Genomic DNA, 22633 nt, shown 5'->3' on the forward strand with positions numbered 1-22633 from the left:
GAAATACACCTCAGAAGAGTCCAATATCCTAACTGAGTTGAAGTTTTTCCAGAAGCCAGCTATTTAGTAGAAATGTTGAAAACTATAGGAAAGACAAAAGGAGAGAAAAGCGATAGTAGTGTTGAGCATTTACCTATTCTTTGTAGAATGCAAAGAACTTCTTGAAAATGCCCAAAAACTTTGTATTTTATACCTTCAGTGGAATATCATCTTCACATTCCCTGACATAAGTATATAGCAGAATGCTTCTCTTTATGGACAAATGCATAACTCAGTCCTTCATGTAACACTTCTATTCAGAGTTAGTGAGGTACAGAGAACTGGTTGGCAATGGTCATTAAAAGCTAGCATTGTTCAGCAAAACAAGGCACATAAACCAGAAAGAATATAAGCTCAGGAAAATGTACAGTATGTTCGAGATGGCATCTTTTAATCCCTTACCTTGCTGGACAGGGTAAATATGAACTAGGTGATTGTACACTTCACCTGTATGTGTTACTAGCCACATACCATAAGAGACTCTTGTGTTAGGGGATATAGAAATTAATATATCGTGTTTTATATTAATTCAAAGGATGTTGAGGGCTTCCCTGGTGGCGCAGTGGTTGAGAGTCCACCTGCTGATGCAGGGGACACGGGTTCGTGCCCCGGTCCGGGAAGATCCCACATGCCACGGAGCGGCTGGGCCCGCGAGCCATGGCCACTGAGCCTGCGCGTCCGGAGCCTGTGTTCCACAGCGGGAGAGGCCACAACAGTGAGACAGCGTACTGCAAAAAAAAAAAAAAGGATGTTGATAGCTCTAGTGAAGCTACTGGTTTTTTGGTTTGGGGGTTTTTTTGGTTTGGTTGGTTTTTGTTTTTTAAGATTGTATTAGCCTCTGATTTCCTGAATGGTCATGTCATATAACCTGGGGTATAATCACATAGGTACTTAACTAAATATGGAACTCGGAAAAAACTTTCTCAGTCTAGGAACTAAAATACAGTCTATCATCAGGAACTTTTTGACAAAGTCAAATACAAGGCAACCTGGAAGCATTTAGTCTAAATCTGCATGTACCTCCATAGCTATACATTCAGGATATCATAATAGCCATGGTATCCACCAAGTAAATGCTGTTTTGTGTACTTAGAAGACAGGGGACACTTTGGAAGTTTTCATAAAAGTTAAGGTCCAACACTTAAAATTTTAACCCATAATTGTCCTTAGGGTTCAGCATATTTATTGCTAACAGCATGTATATTGCTGGAAAAGGTAATATACACTCAGTTTTCCCAGCTACATAAGCTCATCAAAACGAGGAGTGATTTCATTGAGGTGTTTTTTTTACCTCTAGCACCTTTTGTGGCACGTGATATCAATACAGATAAGCTATGACTGCTTTATGAGTTAATAAGTGAATGAATCGTAGATATGGCAGAGGAGGTTGTTCACCTTCCTAATAACCCGTACATCTCAGTTAAATAGTTCTTTAAACACAGTGCAGTGTGCCTGCACTGTGGTAGGAAGTTATAAGAACAAGCTCTCCACGTGTGATCTGTCTGCTTCCCTACTGGAAAATCACTTGATACCATTTAGGAGTTAGGGCAAATGGTGAAGAAATTTTATTTTCTATAAAACCTTGGAATCACTTTATATGCAAAATGAAAAACAGCATTTTTAACTGTCTACAATAGAATTAAGTGGTATTTTTTTTGTTTCTTTAATAAACTTTGGAGCTTCCTAAATGTTATCACTACTATTATTGTTTCTGTTGATTACTGAGCTGGCAGTGGGTCAGATTTACGACAGTGATTTAATAACCCTAGTAAACAAGTGTAACTAATTTTGTATCTTTTAAATCACATTTTTTTTTGTCTTGTCTCAGCCCAGGAGAATCAGTGCAGTTTCTGTGGCAGAGCGAGTTGCATATGAGAGAGGAGAAGAGCCTGGAAAAAGTTGTGGCTATAGTGTTCGATTTGAGTCTATACTTCCCCGCCCTCATGCCAGTATAATGTTTTGTACTGTGGGTCAGTAATCTGTTTTATTTTGGCCTTTCACTTGGGGTTTACATTGTGTTTGTGAAGAAAACTTGATAATAGCACAGAATGACAGGAAATAATAAATCAAGAACCCAGTTTCAGAATTCTTGTTTAAATAGAACTTTTGGCAATTTTTTTCTTCATGGAGGGTGTTATGTACCTGCTGGCTGTTGTAGTGCAGAGCAAATGAAATCAGCTTAGGTTGCTGGAACTGTTAAATATGTTTTCATTAGACAAATGTGTTACAGACTACATGATCACTTCTTTAATAATTTAAATATACCAATGATTATTTATTTCCTAAAACGCTGGGGTTATAGTAGTTGAAGCATAGTTGATTGTCTAGAAATCGGTTTCTTTGCACTTTTCCTTACCTCCCTACTTTAAACATAGAAACTCATCTCCAGTGTTTACTCTGATTTTCTTTTCAAGGTGTACTCCTAAGAAAATTAGAAGCAGGCATTCGAGGAATCAGTCATGTAATTGTAGATGAAATACATGAAAGAGACATAAATGTAAGTAACTTGAGAGTGATGGTAAGGTACCAGCGCTAAAATTCTGAATAAAGAGAAATGAAGTAGAATGTCTTTATTTTATTTCCATTTTCCCATAGCTTACAACTTCTATCAAAATTATGAACTTCAGTCACTAAGATATTGGACACCTTTTTTAGCAAAGCCATTAAACCCTTTTTTTCCCTTTGTTAAAGCACAGAGTTCTAAAAGTAAAGACCTCTTCTTATTGTAAAGTAAGTATTATTGCAGTGATCATTAAGTTAGCATAATTCAGCAAGTGAACTAATGATTTATCACTGAATAGCTGATGGAATTTTAATAACCAGTTTTTCTTTGAATTGAAAATTTATCTGTGATAAACTTCACGTTGTTTTCCCCCTGCCGCCTGGCTTGTGGGATCTTAGTTCCCTGACCAGGGATCAAACCCGGGCCCATGGCAGTGAAAGCGCCGAGTCCAAACCACTGTACAGCCGGGGAATTTCCACAGTTTTAAATTTAATATAGTTAATGGTGTGTTTTCGGATGTTTGCAGCTTTAGTCTTTTCCAACATTAATGATAATCATGCCAGAAATAAGAAAAAACTAGAATTTTTTTCACACCCTATCCTCTTTTTTTTTTTTTTTTTTTTCACCCTATCCTCTTTTGGTCCTTGGCAAACTTGTATAGAATTAACTTATTATACAGTTGTATAATTCAGAGATTGATACCATAAATCAGTGACTTGTTTTTATGGCACTGTTTTACATATCCACACGAAGGTATTAGTGGGTGGACAGTATGTCATTCAGACTGTTTCCAAGCTACTGTTACTTAAAACATTCATTGGAGCTCATCCTCTTTAGAAAATAATTCCATAGCCGTTGTTGTTCATCATACTTAGTTTTAGCAAAATTTTGATCTTTATGGTTGAGCTAAAGCAAGTAAGAAAGTTTGCATGGTCTTTCAGATGACCTTTTTAAATCAAATCTGTTCCGTAGGGTAAAATTTTTGCTGCTTTTGTCATTCAGAATCTTTTGAAAACTAATGTTTTCCCCCCCAATTAACTTAATCATAATAAATGTTTCAGTATTTTCTTTACTAGCATGGTAACATACCAATGTTCTTAGAGTTTAAATTATTCCAGGTCACACTAGAAACATCATGGATCATCATTACTAGTTTCCCCCAAAATAAGTGGCTTTGGTCAACTTTTCTTGAAAGATTGTCTATATTAATGTATTATTCACAGTAAAAATGGAAAAACACCTTTGCAGAAACATATGTTCTTTTTCAGATGAACCTTATCTAAACGTCACTTTACGGGGAAAACCCAAGAGAACTTAAAAGACCAATTATTAGAAATAATAGGGGACTTCCCTGGCGGTCCAGTGGTTGGGACTCTGCACTTCCACTGCAGGGGGCACGGGTTCAATCCCTGGTCGGGGAATAAGGATCCCACATGCCGCACGGCCGAAAAAAAGAGAAACACTTAGCAATATGGCTGGGAGAAAAAGTTAATATACAAAAGTCTGTTGCATTGTGTACATTACAAACAGCTAGAAAACAACTAAAGATACCACTGCGCTAGTCAGAATGTCAAACACCTAAGACTAAGTCCAACAAAAAGATATGCAGAACCTATACAGGAAAAATAAAACTTCATTACAAGACATTAGAAAAGACCAGATTGTGTTCATGGCCAATATAATATAGATGTCAGTTTGCCTGAAGTTGATCCACATCTGAATGCAATTCTAATCCATTCCCAGTAGGTTTTGTTAATAGGCTGATTATAAATACCTATAGGGAAGATTTATGGCCAAAAATAACAAGGACTCCTGTAGAAGAGCAGAATGAAGGGGCTTGCTTTACAGATCTCAGGACTTAATTTGAACCTATAATAATTAGTATAGTAGATGAGATGACAGTTTGACCAACAACAATACAGAGTGTAGAAACAGATTGTGTGTTGCATGCAGCTTCGGTATAATAGAGTGAGTGACAGATGGCATGTCAGATCAGTGGAAAGGGAATGGACTGTTCAGTAAATGGAGCTGGAAACAGTTGGTCATCCATAAGGAAATACTTGAACTTGGATCCTTACCTTATAACCAGATACAGAAATCAGCTCCAGATAAGGACTTAAATGCCAAAGCAGTTTTAAAACTCTTGAGTAGAATATATAAGTAGACATCTAGACAGCACTATCCAGTAGAAATATAATGTGGCCTACACATGCAGTTTTTAATTTTCTAGCATCATATTTTAAAAGGTGAAAAAAACAGGTAAAATTAACTCAGTATATTTTCATCATGTAGTCAATATAAAAAATATATTGACTTTTTTTTGCGGGTTTTTTTCATATTAAGTCTTCAAAATCTGTCTGTGTATTTTACACTTAGAACACATCTCAGTTTAGACCAGGCACATTTTATGTGCTCAGCCACAACTATATTGGGCAACATAGTTCTATACTTTCTGGAAGAATTTCTTAGAACATGAAATGCATTAACCATGAAACAAAAGACTGAGGTATTCATCTATATTAAGATTAAGATCGTGTATTCATTCGAAGGATACTTTAAGGAAAACCACAAGCTAGAAGATTCCAATATAGCCAACAAAGGATTAGTATAGAAAATATAAACACCTCCTACAAATCAGTAAGCAAAGTACAGATGACTCAGTAGAAAAACAAGGAAATAGGCATTTTACAAAGAGGAATGATATTTGGCTAGTACATATGATGGGGTGTTCAGTCTCATTGGCGAATAGGAAAGTGCACACCAAGACCATAATAAGGTACATCTACTTTATATCCATTTGGTTAATAAAATTTTAAGTGATGATGTCAAGTATTGGAGAATATAAATATCAGCAGGATCTCTTATCCATTGCTCATAGTGGTTTATGAACTGGTGGAATGCCTTAGGAAAACAGTTGAGCATTATCTGCAAAAGTTCAACATTTACACATCCTATGAGTGCAGTTCCATACCTACACTTACCCACAGAAACTTGGCGAATGTACTGTAGGAGACATGAACTAGGATGTTCAGAGTAGCAAATGTTTGTAAGAGTAAAATCCCGGAAACAACCCACATACTTGCAGTAGTTACCACCAGAAATCTACTGGTGAATTAATGGGTACATACACACAGTGGGATATTTAAATAGTCATCAGAAAGAATAACTCTGGTGATTCACACGTGGGTGAGTCTTAGCATCGCTATAGGATGTGAAAAAGGAAATCCCTAAAGATTACATAAAATATCATACCTTCTCATAAAGTTAAGAATAGGTAAATCAGGGCTTCCCTGGTGGCGCAGTGGTTGGGGGTCTGCCTGCCAATGCAGGGGACGTGGGTTTGTGCCCCGGTCCGGGAAGATCCCACATGCCGCGCAGCCTGCGCATCCGGAGCCTGTGCTCCGCAACGGGAGAGGCCACAACAGTGAGAGGCCCGCATACCGCAAAAAAAAAAAAAAAATAGAATAGGTAAATCTTAAAATATATGTATGCATGCATATATATGTATGTATGTCTAGTTAGATATGCATATAGATCAGAGGAAAGGTATATGAAAAGGACTAAAAAGATTCAGGATGGTGGATTTCTCTATTTGGAGAGACAGAGTGATGGACTTGAAGACCCCATAGCTAGAGAAAGGTTTTATTAGAGTTCTAGCTTTCATGTTGTTGTTTGGTGGGTTGATGGAAACTTTACATTATTAAATAATAAATGTCTCGACCATTTTGTTTGAATGGACTAAATATAGCCTTTTCAGCATTTGTAAGATTCACTTTACAGGTGATTGGAAAACTGATTTTTGGCACATCATGGCTTTCCCCTTTTCTCTAGTAGTTTGTGCAACTGAAAATATAAATTTCACTGAAAATTTCCTCTCGTTAATGTTTGTTTTTTTCTCTTCCCTTCCCTTCCCCTACCCTAGTAGCGCTCATTTCTAATTCCCACGAGTAGGCTACAACTGTTCTTAAGAATACTGTTACCGTATCCCACTGTAATCCTTCATCTTACTTCTACAAGCCGCCCAAGAAACTGAATTTCACTGATATCTTGTGGCTTATTAACACAAGAAATCTTTTAGCTGTACCTTGTGAGCAAGGACTTTTCAATGCATTTATTTTTCCATTTGTGTTTGTGTTTTAATAGACTGACTTCCTTTTGGTAGTGTTGCGTGATGTCGTTCAGGCATATCCTGAAGTTCGCATTGTTCTCATGTCTGCTACTATTGATACGAGCATGTTCTGTGAATATTTCTTCAGTTGCCCAATCATTGAAGTTTATGGGAGGACTTACCCAGTTCAAGGTAAATATCGTGGGGGTGGGATGGGAGGGTGAACATTTTTTGTAGTGTGGATTTTCTTAATCCTAGAGATTGGAGTAATAGTTTAAAGGATATTTAAAATAAAATCCAAATCAGGGTATCAAATGCATCATAGCGTTCTTGGGGTTTTAGTCAAGGAGTAGTGAGTTTCGTTTACAACTTGAGGAGTTTGCATATCCAGTGAATTTCCTGTCCTTACAGCTAAAGTTAACTTGTAAGATTTTATAGTCGAGTGTAAATTAATATGCCTATAGATGTTCATGGGAAATAACTGTTAAAAGTTCAAGCAGCCAGGGTCAAATTAACTAGAGAATCAATCTTTCCTAGAGCCAGAGCAGGCAGATTTTGAAGTGAGATTAAGATGAGAGTTTCAAGGTCAAATATTTCTGATTGTTAAGAGTTTATTTAGAAGATTTTGTCATTACCATTTTCTAGAATAGTCATCTAGTAGCTTGGTTTTAAAAATTACAGCACAGTTTAATTGAGGGCATGAAAATAAGCTAAAAATTTTTCAGTGTACATATGAAATGATGAATGGCTACGTCAGGATGCTAACTTGAAATTCAGAAGGTGAGGGTAGCTCTGAAATAAAAGTCAGTGCGCTCATATCTCACGAGGGTTAATAATGGTTAATAATGCTGCAACTGCTTTGCATGCGTACTGGCGTTGAAAAAATAATTAAATGGATGACAGATGGTGGGAACCAGGTTTACTGCTGGAGTGGGAGGTTACAGGTAAGTATGAGGGAAGGCTTGAGTGAACCCTGTGGTACTGGATTACAATTGGAGACATTAGTGAGAACTCGTGATTAGATAGAAATGGATAGATACAAAACTAAATATACATGTGTATGGACCCATGGATTAGCATACATAGATATATTTTCTAGCTCTGTCTGCTGAGCAGGCCTAGAAGTAATGACATCCCAGTAGCAAGGATCATGTTTCCAACACCCAGATCATGTTTCCAATACCATTCTCCAGTTAAAGGAACCAGATGCCCTTGAAGAAATGACTGATTCTGAAGTTGAGGCAGGGAACATACAAGATGAGCCTGAAACATCTTATAGTGACAGAAAGTAAGGAAGTGCTTTAAAAAAATAAAAAAACAGTGAAGGGGACAAAGGGACATAGGAGTCAACATGAAAGCTCTCAGTGCCCAAAAATGGAATGGTTGGAACAAAAAAGTAGAAAACGTAGTATTGGATTATAACCTAAAGTATAGAATAGATACCCATGAATTTATATGGTGGTTGAATAAATAAGTGGGTAATAAAGACAAAGCTGTCATATGGAAGAACTAGAAAAAAATTACGTAGATACTCTCTCTTAGCAAAGTGATGCTTAACTCCTTCAGTGTGTGCTGTGCTTAATGAATTGCTTCCAAAGAGTAGAGTATGGAAAGGGGGAAACGAGTCACTCAGCGATGGAGTTAACTTGGCAAACACTACCTCAGGTTGATCCAGTTTAATGTCATCAGTGATGAGTCATGTTGATAGTATGTACCTTTGATATAATGAGATGAGAATGGTACTTTAGGGCTCTAAGGGTATAGAGGGGGAAGTGTTTAGATTATGAGATACTTCTGAAACACTTCTGGAACACTTCAAAGAACCTCAGGAGCATAATTGATCCGTAGATGTTCCAACCTTCGCATTGAAGTCCTTTTTTAAGAGTAATAACTAAAAGGAACCCATTTTTACCTGTACATCCTGATAGAGGAAGGATGGACTATGGTATATTATTGTATTGATAGTAATTTTTCTCTATATATAACACCCACACTGGGAGTATACAACATAGAGCACAATATGCATTCCATGAATGTTTGATTGAATATTGTGTATAGTGGATACCCTGACTGGCTTTGTGGGAACATGTATAAGAGATACCTCACCCTCCTCCAAGGTTCAAGAGATGGAAACACTGAGTTTGATTGGAAAAAGTTTATTGACACTGAAGTTTCTTGGCAGTTGTGAAGAATCAGATGGAAGGGTATGAAGTAGTTTTGAATTATGAATTAGAAAATGAGTTTTAAAGACTGCTCCGTTCTGCAAGTTGATAGTACTTACCTGACTGCATTGTCCTGCCAGAATATTTTCTGGAAGACTGTATTCAGATGACCCACTTCATTCCTCCACCAAAGGACAAGAAGAAGAAGGATAAGGATGATGATAGTGGTGAAGATGATGATGTAAGTGAATTTCATGAAGAATTTTCATTGTGGGCAAAATTGTTATTGCAGGGAATGATTTTAGTAAAAACATGCAATGAGTTAGCATTACAGAAAACTTCTAAAAATTGACTGTAATGTCTATCTTCGAATTAATTGATATATTTCACTCCAAAGAATTCCATGTTCAGTGAAAAGCGCTTTTCATACCATGAGTTAAATCATCTCTGGCATAAAGGTTAAAAAAAAGAGAAAGGAGTAAGATATTTAATAACTCCCATTTTGTAAGGCTTTGCTGCTCAGAGTGTTTTCCATGAGCCACAGCACCTGGGAAACTGGAAGAGAGGTGGAATCTTGTGCCCCACCCCAGATCTCCTAAATCAGAATCCACACTTTAACAAGACCTTCGGGTGACCCATATGTACAATAAAGTTTAAGCAATAGCAGCTACAGCCCTAGGTTACAGAGACTGTATGGTAATGACATTAGCAGATGGAGAGAGTATTAAAGTGGGGGATGATGAGGGATTTCCTAAGAAACAGGAAAGAAAAGTGACACTTACTTCGTAGTGCTTCAGAGTTGGACCAGTGATATTTAAAAATGCATCTTGAATCTGGAAACATGAACAGAATGAATGCTACAAGGCAGCCAGCAATGCAGAATATGATAAACATAACCTAGGATTCGGTATTTTTAATCAGATTTGAGGATATAAATGAATTATATTATGAATTATATCCTCAAATCCGATGAATTAAAAAGTTTCTTAGGGGGGAAAAATCAATTGTAACAACTTCATTTCCCGTTACTGAAGGTTTGGTTTATCATTGGTTCTCAGGCAGACTTTTTGGAAAATACAGACCACATTATTTCAGATGTAGATGAGGTGATCAAATACCCTGTCTGCCGGTATGAGTGAGCCTGGGAATTACACAGGAAGACATTGTATATATATAATTACATGATAATTGATACAAAGAGAGGATCATAGGAGCAGTTTATTAATCAGTAAGGAAAATATTTTTGAAAAACCAAGAGTTTATAGTCATAAGAGAGAAATAAGCTTGGTAGAAGGAGCCATTAGAAGTTTTAGAGTCAAATTTAAGAGTTTGTGCTTGAATTTTAGTCATGTCCTATGGGAAGTATTGGTCAGTAGAAAAATTCAGTATGTCAGCGTGCAGCAGTTTTTGAAAATTAAATTTCTTCTATATGCCAGATAAGACTAATCAGCTAGAATCAATAAGGACATTAGGTGTCATGTGAACATTAAGTAAAATGTAGGAGACTTAACTCCTGGGCTGTACTAATGGAGACAGTCCAAAATATGTCTCCCTGTTTTTTGCAGGCAAATTGCAACCTGATCTGTGGTGATGAATATGGTCCAGAAACAAAGATGAGCATGGCTCAACTGAATGAGAAAGAAACTCCTTTTGAACTCATCGAGGCTCTACTTAAGTACATCGAGACCCTCAATGTTCCTGGAGCTGTGTTGGTTTTTCTGCCTGGCTGGAATTTGATTTATACTATGCAGAAGCATTTGGAAATGAATCCACATTTTGGTATGAGTCTTCTTTGAATTCTCAACTATTTGAGTGAAAAATGAATGATTTTGCTTGCACCCTAGCCAATATGTGAAAACAAAATTTAGTGTTGTATCAATTTTTGATTAAAAACATACATAATGTAGAAGTTTTAAACTCGGCTCCTATTTTTAGACCTTAACTTTTCCATATTTTTATAGGAAGCCATAGGTATCAGATTCTACCTCTGCATTCTCAGATTCCTCGAGAGGAACAGCGCAAAGTATTTGATCCAGTACCAGCTGGAGTAACCAAGGTAAGTAGTAAACATTACAGTTACGGGGTTGGAAGTAACGTAGATATTAGACAACTATTACAGACCTTCAAAGAGCTATCCAAAAAAATTGTAATCCATCTGAATTGAGGAAGAAAAAAGGGGTCCTTTCTTCATGAGTTTAGTAGGTTTTTCAATTATCCAGTCAATGAATGAGTAATTTATTTGAAGATTTCTGTAATTCTGTTGTCATTTGTTACATAAGCAGACCATTCCTTTTAAGTACATAATAGGAAAATATTTTCTGAAGTGTAATTTTTCTTAACACCATTTCTTTCTTCACAGGTTATTTTGTCCACAAATATTGCTGAGACAAGCATTACCATAAATGATGTTGTTTATGTCATTGACTCCTGCAAGTAAGTTCCCAAGGAACCCATTGCCTTGAATACAGTAAATCTGTACAATACTCCATGTAGTGTCTAGAATCAGTTAACAGAATCAAAAACACCTTATTTTTAAAACTCTTGTGTTCTCTTACCATCAGAATTACTGTGCTGCGTCTGTATGTACTGAGTTATAGTGTAATTAATGATTCTTGGTGTTGATCATCATATCAGTTATGGTAGAAAGTGACGAAGCTTAACACTAACTTCTGACTGCTTCCCACTTATTCTTGTCTGCTGGTGTTTTGCTCATTTCCCATTGGGTGTTTCCATTGACCACTGCCACACAGTGGCATGCTCTTTGGTGTATAAAGATGTCCAGTATTTAGCTCATGACAAGTGACCTATTTGTAGGACACTACTTAAGAATTAAGACTTCATATTTGGTATGAGATACCCTGGGAAATACACAGGGAGGCATTGTGTATAGGTAATTACATGCTAATTGATACACAGAGAGGACAAAAACGTCGAAACATTGTTCTGTCTAGCCAGTTTGTGCCTCATGTCTTCTCTCTGTAGCCCCTAAGCCTTTCCTGGCAATTGAAGATTTGCCAGTGCCCACTTTAGGGAATGGTGAATAGCATGCCCCTCATTTGTGCCAATCCCAGTCATTTAGTGCCAGCTGCCTATGTGTAACATTGACAAATTCTGAGGTTGCTTAGGGGTTCAAGAGGACCGTGCCAACACCACTTGGTGAGGTCATCAGAAGTGCTACATGTTCCAGTTTAGCACATAGCCTTTAGATCATAGATTGCCTAAAAGTTAAACTAAACTTCAGAATAGAGTTGGCTTTGAATAATTAGCACTCACTTACCTGCACGTGCCAGATCCTGTTTAAGTGCTATATGTTCATTAATTCACATAATGTTCATAAAAACACTGCAAGATAGGTGATAGTATTATACTCATTTTCACATGAGGCACAGAAAGATTAGTAACTTGGCCGAGATCATCCAGCTGGTAAGTGGCACATGTATATTGTATTGCCTCCTAGCAGGTTGGCAGCCTGAAAGAGTGCAGAGTCAAATTCTTAGCGGTGCTGTTCACAGACAGACATCGCGAGTAGGCATGACTGGAAAGCATCTGCCACTCAGTGGAAATGTAATAGTTATGTATTGATAGTACACGTGAGTTTTAGAATTAACTGCTCTTTCCTATTTAGGCAAAAAGTGAAGCTGTTCACTGCTCACAACAATATGACCAATTATGCTACAGTTTGGGCATCCAAAACAAACCTCGAGCAGCGGAAAGGACGAGCTGGCCGTGTACGGCCTGGCTTCTGCTTTCACCTCTGTAGCCGAGCTCGTTTTGAGAGGTAAGACCAATTCTTGAGTAAAGAATGAAGTTGGTTTTTGGGGGGGTTTTTTTTTTAGCCTTTTACACACACACCCCTCCCCACACCTCTCTGCCCTTACATAAACTTAATGAACTCAGAACATAAGTGCTTCCAGTTAATTGGAGGAAACTTAGCTTAGGTAGTGAGATTGTGGTAAGGATGAAATCAGAAATTATCAATGGTGGCATGTTTGATACCTATTTACTAATAACCTTTTAAAAGCATAACATGTTTTCCACACCACACATCTTTATCACTTTGGGATTACTGATATTTATGGAATGGTTAACTTTTCTGAAAAATAACTTTAAAATAACAATACTCTTGTATTTATAGACATCCTCCCCTACCCCCCCATTAGCACATCACCTCTGTCATATGATCCTCCTTATGTGCCTGAGAAACAGAGGGCATTATTTAGGTAAGGAGGCCAAAGCTTAAGAAGCTTAGCTGACTTCTCCAGGACTGAAACCCAAGTCTGTTAATACCTTGTCCGTTTCCGTTTATACCACAGATCCTTTTGGAGAATGTTTGTGGATGAGACCAATTGGTTTAAAAAATACTTCTCTGGGGTGCGAACTCACCATCTTCTCAGTTCGAAAGTCGTTATTCCTTGCCTCCCACCTCACCCCCCAATTTAAAAAATAAAAAATACTTCTCTCTCTGAATTATAGGCTTAAGTTATGTATTTAGTTGTATGTTTCTGGAAATCAGTGTGGTGTACATTAGCTTTAACCAGTTGATAATAAAGGTAGAGTTAGGAGGTGTTTGTATGTACCACAATGAAGAATTGTGGGACAGACTAATTTAGGTGACCAGATGTATATAGCACACTGAAGAAAGGTCAAAGCTTTGATTTGCTTTTATACTGGTAACATATGGCTCCCTAGTAATTACAAATGTTAGTTTATTTGAGCATCAGAAGTTGATGCAGGAGACTGGCTGCAACATTTGGAAGACACTTAGTTCTTTTTAAAGGTTGGCTTGTCCCTTGACCTGAATAAACAAGTACTATACTCTAATATTAGAGTAAAACCAGCTCCTAATTAGTTAACAGCATGAATAGATCTGTAAGGGATTTTTATTCTTTTCTCTGTAGGATGAGGAATAGATATGCTATATGCATCTATGTAAACCTGATTAAAGCTGATCTGGGTCTTACCAGCAATGTTGGAATTCACCTCTAAATGGTTCCTATGAATCTTCATTATAAATAGTTTATATAGGATAAGCCTGAATTGGAAACGTAGAGACTTGGATTTTGTACTCTTTGTGCCTAATGTATCACATAATCTTAAACATTTACACTCTTTAGGCCTTTGTTTCCCCATTCTACAAAACGAGATTAAGTTACTTAACGTTTTTGTGTCTCTTTCCTCAGTTGAAAAAGGAAGGTAATACAATACTAATCGAATTAAGGTAATACAATACTAATGCAAATTAAGTGAGTCAGTAATGGAAAATACTGAGAACAATACTTGGCACGTAGTAAACTCTCAGTAAATGTTAGCTATTGTTATTATTGTTAATACTGATTTATATTAATAGTTTTTATTATTAAAAATTTAAAGGGTTAGATAATCTGTAAGATCCTTTCCAGTGGCACTAAATTTATACAGACCAGGAAGTAGGGGAAGAGGTAGCAGGGAGATACTAGAATTAGCCTGCATCTCCCACAGAAGGTCTTGCTACCATTTTTTTTTTTTTTTTGCGGTACGCAGGCCTTTCACTGCTGTGGCCTCTCCCGTTGCAGAGCACAGGCTCCGGACGCGCAGGCTCAGCAGCCATGGCTTATGGGCCCAGCCGCTCCGCGGCATGTGGGATCTTCCCGGACCGGGGCCCGAACCCGCGTCCCGTGCATCGGCAGGCAGACTCAACCACTGCGCCACCAGGGAAGCCCCTTGCTACCATTTTTAACCCATGTTTGTCAGTAGCCAGACCTGAAGAAGCCATGGGTGGGGGTAATAACATTAGAGATTTGGGATAATTTTTCATCCTCCTTCACTCAGCTGAAAATGCCTTCAAGCCATAAGGGTGAAGTCGTAAGCCACTACTTAACCACTTAAGAGGGTCTTGTCCAGAGAGTCTTTGTAGTAAATATAAAACGTTCTTTTGTAATTGTAAAACGATGAGGGAAGGGCAGCTCTGTATATTCCTGATTATCTCTCTGCGAAGTTTTTGTTAAATAAACGTTTGTGTACACAAGTGAAGATGGTTATTTTATGCTTATTTTCTCTTAGACTCGAAACCCACATGACCCCGGAGATGTTCCGAACACCATTGCATGAAATTGCTTTGAGCATAAAACTTCTGCGTCTGGGAGGAATTGGCCAATTCCTGGCCAAGGCAATTGAACCTCCGCCTTTGGATGCTGTGATTGAAGCAGAACACACACTTAGAGGTACCTACAAATACAGACCTGCCTAACACATGCTAATTATACCATCTGTCTTGTCCTGGCAAGTAACACTTAACAAATGAGTCAAGAAGAGGATATAGTCCACAGGACTGTGATAACAAAACTTGCAATGTTGCTTAATGTACTGAGTGTGGTCAGTGTATAAAATGAGCAACATAAGGTAAGAAAAGGATGATGTGAGTCTTATTTGGGGGAAAAAAAGGAGAAAAGGCACGCGTTATCTCTTAACCAGTGGTTAATGATCAGAACGTGAATTATTCATGATACCCACAGTGTTTTATGTACATTTCATAGAACATCTATTTATATTTTCTTATCACACTTACAGAGGCAATGTAGTATAGTGGAAAAAAATAAGGGTGTTGGAGTCCAGGGGATCTGAATTTGCATCTCGTGCTCACCTGCTGTGTGAACTTCAGATTTTTATTCTCCAGATTTCATTTCTTTCTAGAAATTATCAACAGATGCTATCAGACTTGTTAGAGCATGTAGCTGTTTATGCTGCTATTACAGTTATTACTGTATTTATAGACTTCTCATGGACGGTACTCAGCTTTACAGCCTACAGGGCCTAATTCTAGTACATTCTTCATGTTAGGTGCTCGAGAATTTGGTTTTGTTCTGTTTCTGAGTGAAGAGAATTGTTCGCTATGAGCATGGTGCTGGCAGTTGGCTTGACAGTTGAGGAAAACTTAAGTGCAGTATCTGAACCTTAATCTGTAAACAGATGTTTCATCTTTGCCTAGGTTAAAGGGGTGTTCATTACTGTTTCTGCTCACAAAGAAATATCTCCCCACAGAGCTTGATGCATTAGATACCAATGATGAGTTGACTCCTCTGGGACGAATCCTGGCTAAGCTCCCCATTGAGCCTCGTCTTGGCAAAATGATGATAATGGGGTGTATTTTCTAGTAAGTGCTTTGTTTTATTGCTGATAGTTAAATGGTAAAACAGTTTTAGAATTTTATCCCCCTCCCAATAAAAACAGGATGGGCTTGAATAGAAGAAAAAACTAAATATTCTTCAGTAGAGAAGTGGCATACTTTAGATACTGAGAAAAGTGTGAAATGAGAAGAACAGTCAATGGATGGACACCTGGGCCCAACTTTTTTGGGGAAAGAGCACAGACTTCTCAGAAGAGAAGTGCAGTTAAGTAGGTTAAGTAGTTTTCCTTCAAAGAGAAAGATTAGGAAAACAGGTATATGTTATTAGAAGGTTTTGAAGATTAAGAAATTTTGTAAAATGAGGGAGAATGGGAAAGGAAAAATATAATACTTGGTCAGTTTATGGTAAATATGCTTCCATTAATATCAGAACTCATTATTTTTTCCCCTTTTTGCCTCTGGAGAACAGCTGTAAAATTCTTTTTGTTCAGCCAGTTTCAGTGCTGTTAAAGCAATATCGTAGCCAATAAAGACTGACCCACAGTTGACAGTACTGCCCAAGTTGCTGGAACAAGAATGTGATCTAGACTGAATTTTCCTGTCTGTTTCAGTGTGGGAGATGCTGTTTGTACCATCTCTGCTGCCACCTGCTTTCCGGAGCCTTTCATCAGTGAAGGAAAGCGACTGGGTTATATCCATCGAAATTTTGCTGGAAACAGATTTTCTGATCATGTGGCCCTTTTATCAGTATTCCAAGCTTGGGATGATGCTAGGTATGGGCTTGAAAGAGGAGAATTATAAGATTTGGGTGAACTGTCTCTAGTTTGTAATCTGTATGTAGTTCTTTAGGCTTTGGGAATGACTCTTAACAACCTGTTTGTTTTAGAATGGGTGGAGAAGAAGCAGAGATACGTTTTTGTGAGCACAAAAGACTCAATATGGCTACACTTAGAATGACCTGGGAAGCCAAAGTTCAGCTCAAAGAGATTCTGATTAATTCTGGATTTCCAGAAGGTAAGATTCTCACATTCTTAAGACACATCTGAAGTAACCTTAATGTAATACATGCACATTGACAGTGCAGTATATTTTAGCTTCAAACATTAGACCCTTTGCTTTTTCTGTGTTCCTGGCTATTTCTTATTTCTTTGAACTCTGGTGATAATCAGTTTTTCACATTAATTCAGTCTTTTACAGGATGCAAAAGGTTATAATGTTCAAATTGTAATTTAGTACAGAGATGATTAATAGACCTTTTGAGAATTGTGCTACTTTGGGAGGACTTTTTGTTTTTACTAATTTTTATTGGAGTATAGTTGATTTACAGTGTTGTGTTAGTTTCTGCTGTACAGCAGAGTGAATCAGTTGTACACATATCCACTCTTTTAGATGGGAGGATTTTTTAAATCCATCCACTTGTGAAGAACACAGGTCTAGCTTTTAGCACCTTTTGAATGAACAGTTTGTTGAAATACCTCAAGTAGTGGTTTGTGAGGTGATTTATTAATTTGCCCATCTGTTCAGTTTTAGATGTGAAGTAAACTCTACTGTGTTAAATTTTAATTGGCTTTAAATAAGGTTTTAGTGGACAATTACAGAGGACTTTGATACGTGATATAGGAATAGTAATCCAGCTGTTTATTTCTTGTGTGAATTTGAACTATTGTACTTTTCTCCAATTAGATTAAGAGACAGAGTTATTTCCTGAAACATTGAAAATTGGAACACATAACCAGAAACAGCTGTTTAGTTGAGAGACAGAGGTAGTTGGGCAGTAACTAGATAACTAAAGTAATTCTGTTGTAAACTGACTAAACTTTTAATTTTTTAAAAAAATGTATTTATTTTTGCTGTTTTGCGTCTTCGTTGCTGCACATAGGCTTTCTCTAGTTGTGGCGAGCGGGGGCTACTCTTCTTTGTGGTGCACGGGCTTCTCATTGCGGTGGCTTCTCTTGTTGTGGAGCACGGGCTCTAGGCGCGCGGACTTCAGTAGTTGTGGCTCGCGGGCTCTAGAGCGCAGGCTCAGTAGTTGTGACGCACCGGCTTAGTTGCTCTGTGGCATGTGCGATCTTCCCGGATCAGGGCTCAAACCCGTGTCCCCTGCATTGGCAGGCGAATTTTTTTTTTTTTTTAATGGCTGTGTTCGGTCTTCGTTTCTGTGCAAGGGCTTTCTCTAGTTGCGGTGAGCGGCGGGGGCCACTCTTCATCGCGGTGCACGGTCCTCTCACTGTCGTGGCCTCTCTTGTTGCGGAGCACAAGCTCCAGACGCGCAGGCTCAGTAATTGTGGCTCACGGGCCCAGCCACTCCGCGGCATGTGGGATCTTCACGGACCGGGGCACGAACCCGTATCCCCTGCATTGGCAGGCGGACTCTCAACCACTGCGCCACGAGGGAAGCCCAGGAACAGCTTTTTAAAAACAGCGTATGGAACACTGTGGTCATATCAGTCTAGCTCTTATTCTGAGAGTAGATGGTTATTGGGTTTTTTTTAAAAATACTTACTCCAAGCTTATATTTTATTGAGTCTATAAGAGAATACAGACATTTTAATTTTCTTATTGTGGCTACTCAGCAGAATTTCTCCTTGCATTTAATCTGAGTGCAAGAGTTCTGAGAAGAGAGGAAGTTAGACAGGTTATTTGAAAAAGGAGGGTGGAGGAGGGGTTAATTCTTCTAATTGTCATCTAATTCTGGCAAATACATGCAATGTGAGGATTAGCCAGATACCTGATTTTTTTTTTTAATCTCCTTCCTCTTAACAGAGTGTTTATTGACACAAGTGTTTACTAACACTGGACCAGACAATAATCTGGATGTTGTTATCTCTCTCCTGGCCTTTGGCGTGTACCCCAATGTGTGCTATCATAAGGAAAAGAGAAAGATTCTCACCACTGAAGGGCGTAATGCGCTTATCCACAAGTCATCTGTTAATTGTCCTTTTAGCAGCCAAGACATGAAGTACCCATCTCCCTTCTTTGTTTTTGGTGAAAAGGTAAGAAAAGATTAGTTTAGAAAAGTTTACATTTAAAATCCAAATTATCTTTACTTATTAATGTGCAGTGGGAACATGAGTTTTAATTTTCAAAGCATAGTTCATTATCATTATATGGTAGTTGATTGACAGTTGGAATGTCAACTATTTCCTCTTGCCTCTTTCTCTGTCTTCAGATTCGAACCCGGGCCATCTCTGCTAAAGGCATGACCTTAGTCACCCCCTTGCAGCTGCTTCTCTTTGCCTCCAAGAAAGTCCAGTCTGATGGACAGATTGTGCTTGTAGATGACTGGTATGGATTTTCATATGTGAACTCAACTGAATTCTTAAATTGAAATGTAATGGGATTCAGCTGCTAATCTAACTTAATTTGTGAAACATGGCAAAATTTGATGGCACAAGTGAGATGCTTTATAACACTGTCTTTTCTTGGCGAGTAGTATATATTAGGAGTATGGTTCATAGTTGGTAGTAAAGTCAAGTCTTAAATTGACTATACCAGCAGAAGCAGATGCATTAGGCATTGGAGCCGCATCCACTACCATGAATACTACACTAAGGAATTAGAGTCTGATTGGAGCTTGGGCACTTCTTTTTTCTGTATACTTTATAGTACTTAGAGACTGGTGGTGAGTGGGTAGTAAGCACTTGGCAGGAATTGATAGACTATAACGAATGGTTAGTAGGCTCAGTCATATTCTTGAAAACTTGCAAAACTAACAATCTTAGTGTCTTATTTCATTCTTTTGTTGGAGGCTGAGTGATCTGTATTGTAAGAGTATTTTGCTCGACAGACTTTGTGGTTCACAACTCCTGCCAATAGCTAGCAGCGAATTTCAAGAAGTAACCTTAGATTATTATTCTTCCTACGTGTGTTTGCCTAATTCTGGGGCCATTACATTAGTTGAAAGTATTGGTACTTGGAAAGAAGTTAAATTTATCCCATCACTTGCCATGTGTGAAATTGAAAGATAATAGTCTTTTTCTATGTGTACCACGTCTCTCATTTTTAATCATTTTTCTCTATTTTAGGATCAGACTGCAAATATCTCACGAAGCTGCTGCCTGTATCACTGCTCTCCGGGCAGCCATGGAGGCTCTGGTTGTTGAAGTAACCAAGCAGCCTGATATCATCAGCCAGTTGGACCCTGTTAATGAACGTATGCTAAACACAATCCGCCAAATCTCTAGGCCCTCAGCTGCTGGCATCAACCTTATGATTGGCAGTACACGGTGAGTACCACAGTAACTTCTCTTTGAACTAAGCAGAGTACAGTAATCTTATACTGGCCTAAAATTCCCACAGTTAGTTAATAGAGGCCTTGTTATTTGAGTTACAGTTCTAGACAAATGCTGAATATGAAGTCTAGTTCTGGTTAGCACACTCAGAAAAAAGGGTGTTACTTTTGTGTTAATGATCTATTACACCAGTGTGTGCTAGGGATAGAAGGAGATCTTTAAAGTACATATAGAGCCCAGGATAGGTCACATGACAGGAAAGAGAAAGACCCCAGACAGTCCTCTTCTCAGTACTGCTTTGCCATCTCCAAAGAAAAAATGATGAGGTGTTAAATTCATTCTTCAAATGAAAAGCATCAGGGTTTATCTTAGGGAAATACAAGAACATGGATATCTATAAGTAAAGAAGTATGAAGTTTCTCTTAATTCTTAAAATGTTTTATCTGCTTCAGTTTTTTTCACCTTCAGAAAGTTTCTTTGCCCACAGCTCTTTCTTTGGAAATACTTGATGCCTGCAGGCAGAACAGCAGTACAGTCACCTCCCATATAGTCTCTTAGGTTTCACTGATTGTCAGCATTTTGTGACACTTGCTTTCATATAAATATTACACACTTCTTTTGCTTAATCGTTTGTGATTAAGTTGCATTTTACATCAGTATGCTTCATGTATCTTTTGAGAACATAGCATAAACAATACTAGTTCACACCCCAAAAATGTGTTAGAATAACACGATCTAATATACAACCATTAAAATTTTTTTTAGTCACTCAAAAATATTCTTTAATCTCCCCGTCAAGATTCGCTTACTGCATTTGGTTATAAACTGTTATCTTAATGTATAGAAGTGCTGTGTGCTTTATGGATTCTGGCTTCCCATTTTGCCTATAACTGAGTTAACTACTTCTTTAAACTAATGAAACATAGTACTTAGGGTGTGCCACACTGTGTTAAGTGCTTTTCTGATATTAACTCATTTTAATATTTAACCTGTCTATGATGTATTCAGTGTTTGTGCCTTTGGCTTCATTCCCTTTATGCATTAAATTTTCGAATGTGACTGAATGTTTATATTTTGTGACTAGTTGAGAAGTACTAAGGATGCTTTGCTAAAGTGGTGGTTTTGTGCTCTTGCTAGGTATGGAGATGGTCCACGTCCTCCCAAGATGGCTCGATATGACAATGGAAGTGGATATAGAAGGGGAGGTTCAAGTTATGGTGGTGGAGGCTATGGGGGTGGTGGAGGCTACGGTGGCAGTGGCTATGGGGCTGGCTCCAGCTACCGGGGAGGCTACAGAGGGACTTCCCGAGGTGGCTATGGAGGTGGCCCAGGGGGAGGCTACAGAGGGTCTGGGGGGTCCCAGCGAGGAGCTGGCAGAGGGGGCTATGGGAGCGGCTACTTTGGACAAGGAAGAGGAGGCGGTGGCTATTAAAGCTTGCGAGTGTCAGTGCCTGTGCACAGACAGGTAAAATAATGCATGCTGCCCATTTTCCCAAGTTGTTTATGTGCTGCCAATAAGTAAACCCATTTTTCACCCGTTCTGTGGTTTGTCATAGTTTAAGGAAACTAAACATTTAGGTATATTGGTGATTTTGTTTATATTATGTAAAATATCATGCTCTATTATAAAAGTACTACAGTTTGTATTTTTTCTTTAAGGAGTAAAGATTTGCCTTTAAAGTTAACTTGATATTTTCTTGACTTTAGTTTAATACAATAGAAATAAAATATTACATTGAATACTGGCCATGTAGTTAATTGTTGATCTTATTTACACATTAGAAAAATTTTACAATGGCACTTAATTACATCTGTTAGTTTTAAACATCAGAGGAAAAACTGTACTTCGTTTCACAAGTACACCAATTGATGTTATTTACTTACAGGAGTTAGAATAAATAACCTTGAAATGCAGTTGTTATTCTTGCAGTAAATATGGCCAGTACACAATTGACATGGGCCTCTGTATCTGAATAAAACTTTTGACCTAAGGCTGAACATTTTTACTTTTTCCCAAGCTTTGTCTTTGAAAAATCTAAGACCAAGGCCAGCGTTCTCTTTTCTTAGGTTAGTTTCCAGTGTAAAAATCATTTTAAAATTTTAATCAAAATTAAAAATTAATCTACGTAACCCTTGAATAAAGATTATATTTAGGCAAAGAAGCTTCACCAGTGCATAAAGTTTAGATATTTGACAAGTTACTCTACATTAACATGTATTTCAAAGGATATTTGTTAAGCTAGTTTATTTTAGTGGAGATGTTTATACGCTTATAACATTTTATAAGTTTCCAATGAATTTTCACATTTCTAATTTCAGAATAGCACAGTATAGTAGAGATTACAAAGTTTTTGGTTGAGACAGAACTGAGCTCACGTCTTAATGCTGCTGACACATGAATGATCTTGGGCAACTTATATTTTGTGTTAATGTCATTTTCAAAATCCTCTTCTCATTATACATATGTTCTTTAGATCACCTTTAGCA

General features: G+C 37.8%; 1 protein-coding gene across 4 annotated transcripts in view; it reads left to right on the top strand.

Annotated features, from left to right (window-relative positions):
- Positions 1–21824, top strand: part of DHX9 (DExH-box helicase 9) — a 70566-nt gene extending 48742 nt beyond the window's left edge. For 3 of the 4 annotated variants that reach the window (XM_082663401.1, XM_082663400.1, XM_082663402.1), the window contains exons 13-28: positions 1868–2009; positions 2454–2536; positions 6686–6842; positions 8953–9053; positions 10378–10591; positions 10774–10868; positions 11172–11245; positions 12438–12590; positions 14852–15012; positions 15830–15941; positions 16526–16687; positions 16801–16928; positions 18678–18907; positions 19084–19199; positions 19940–20140; positions 21284–21824. In XM_082663401.1, the coding sequence (XP_082519527.1) occupies positions 1868–2009; positions 2454–2536; positions 6686–6842; positions 8953–9053; positions 10378–10591; positions 10774–10868; positions 11172–11245; positions 12438–12590; positions 14852–15012; positions 15830–15941; positions 16526–16687; positions 16801–16928; positions 18678–18907; positions 19084–19199; positions 19940–20140; positions 21284–21578 (2424 nt within the window). In that variant the 3' untranslated portion in view covers positions 21579–21824. The remainder of the gene's footprint in view (positions 1–1867; positions 2010–2453; positions 2537–6685; positions 6843–8952; positions 9054–10377; positions 10592–10773; positions 10869–11171; positions 11246–12437; positions 12591–14851; positions 15013–15829; positions 15942–16525; positions 16688–16800; positions 16929–18677; positions 18908–19083; positions 19200–19939; positions 20141–21283) is intronic. The other variant, XM_082663403.1, reaches the window with a different exon arrangement.
- The last annotated feature ends 809 nt before the right edge of the window (positions 21825–22633 follow it).

This window comes from Grampus griseus (assembly GCF_964374135.1).
Source record: "Grampus griseus genome assembly, chromosome: 1".
In the NCBI taxonomy this organism is placed as follows: domain Eukaryota; kingdom Metazoa; phylum Chordata; class Mammalia; order Artiodactyla; family Delphinidae; genus Grampus; species Grampus griseus.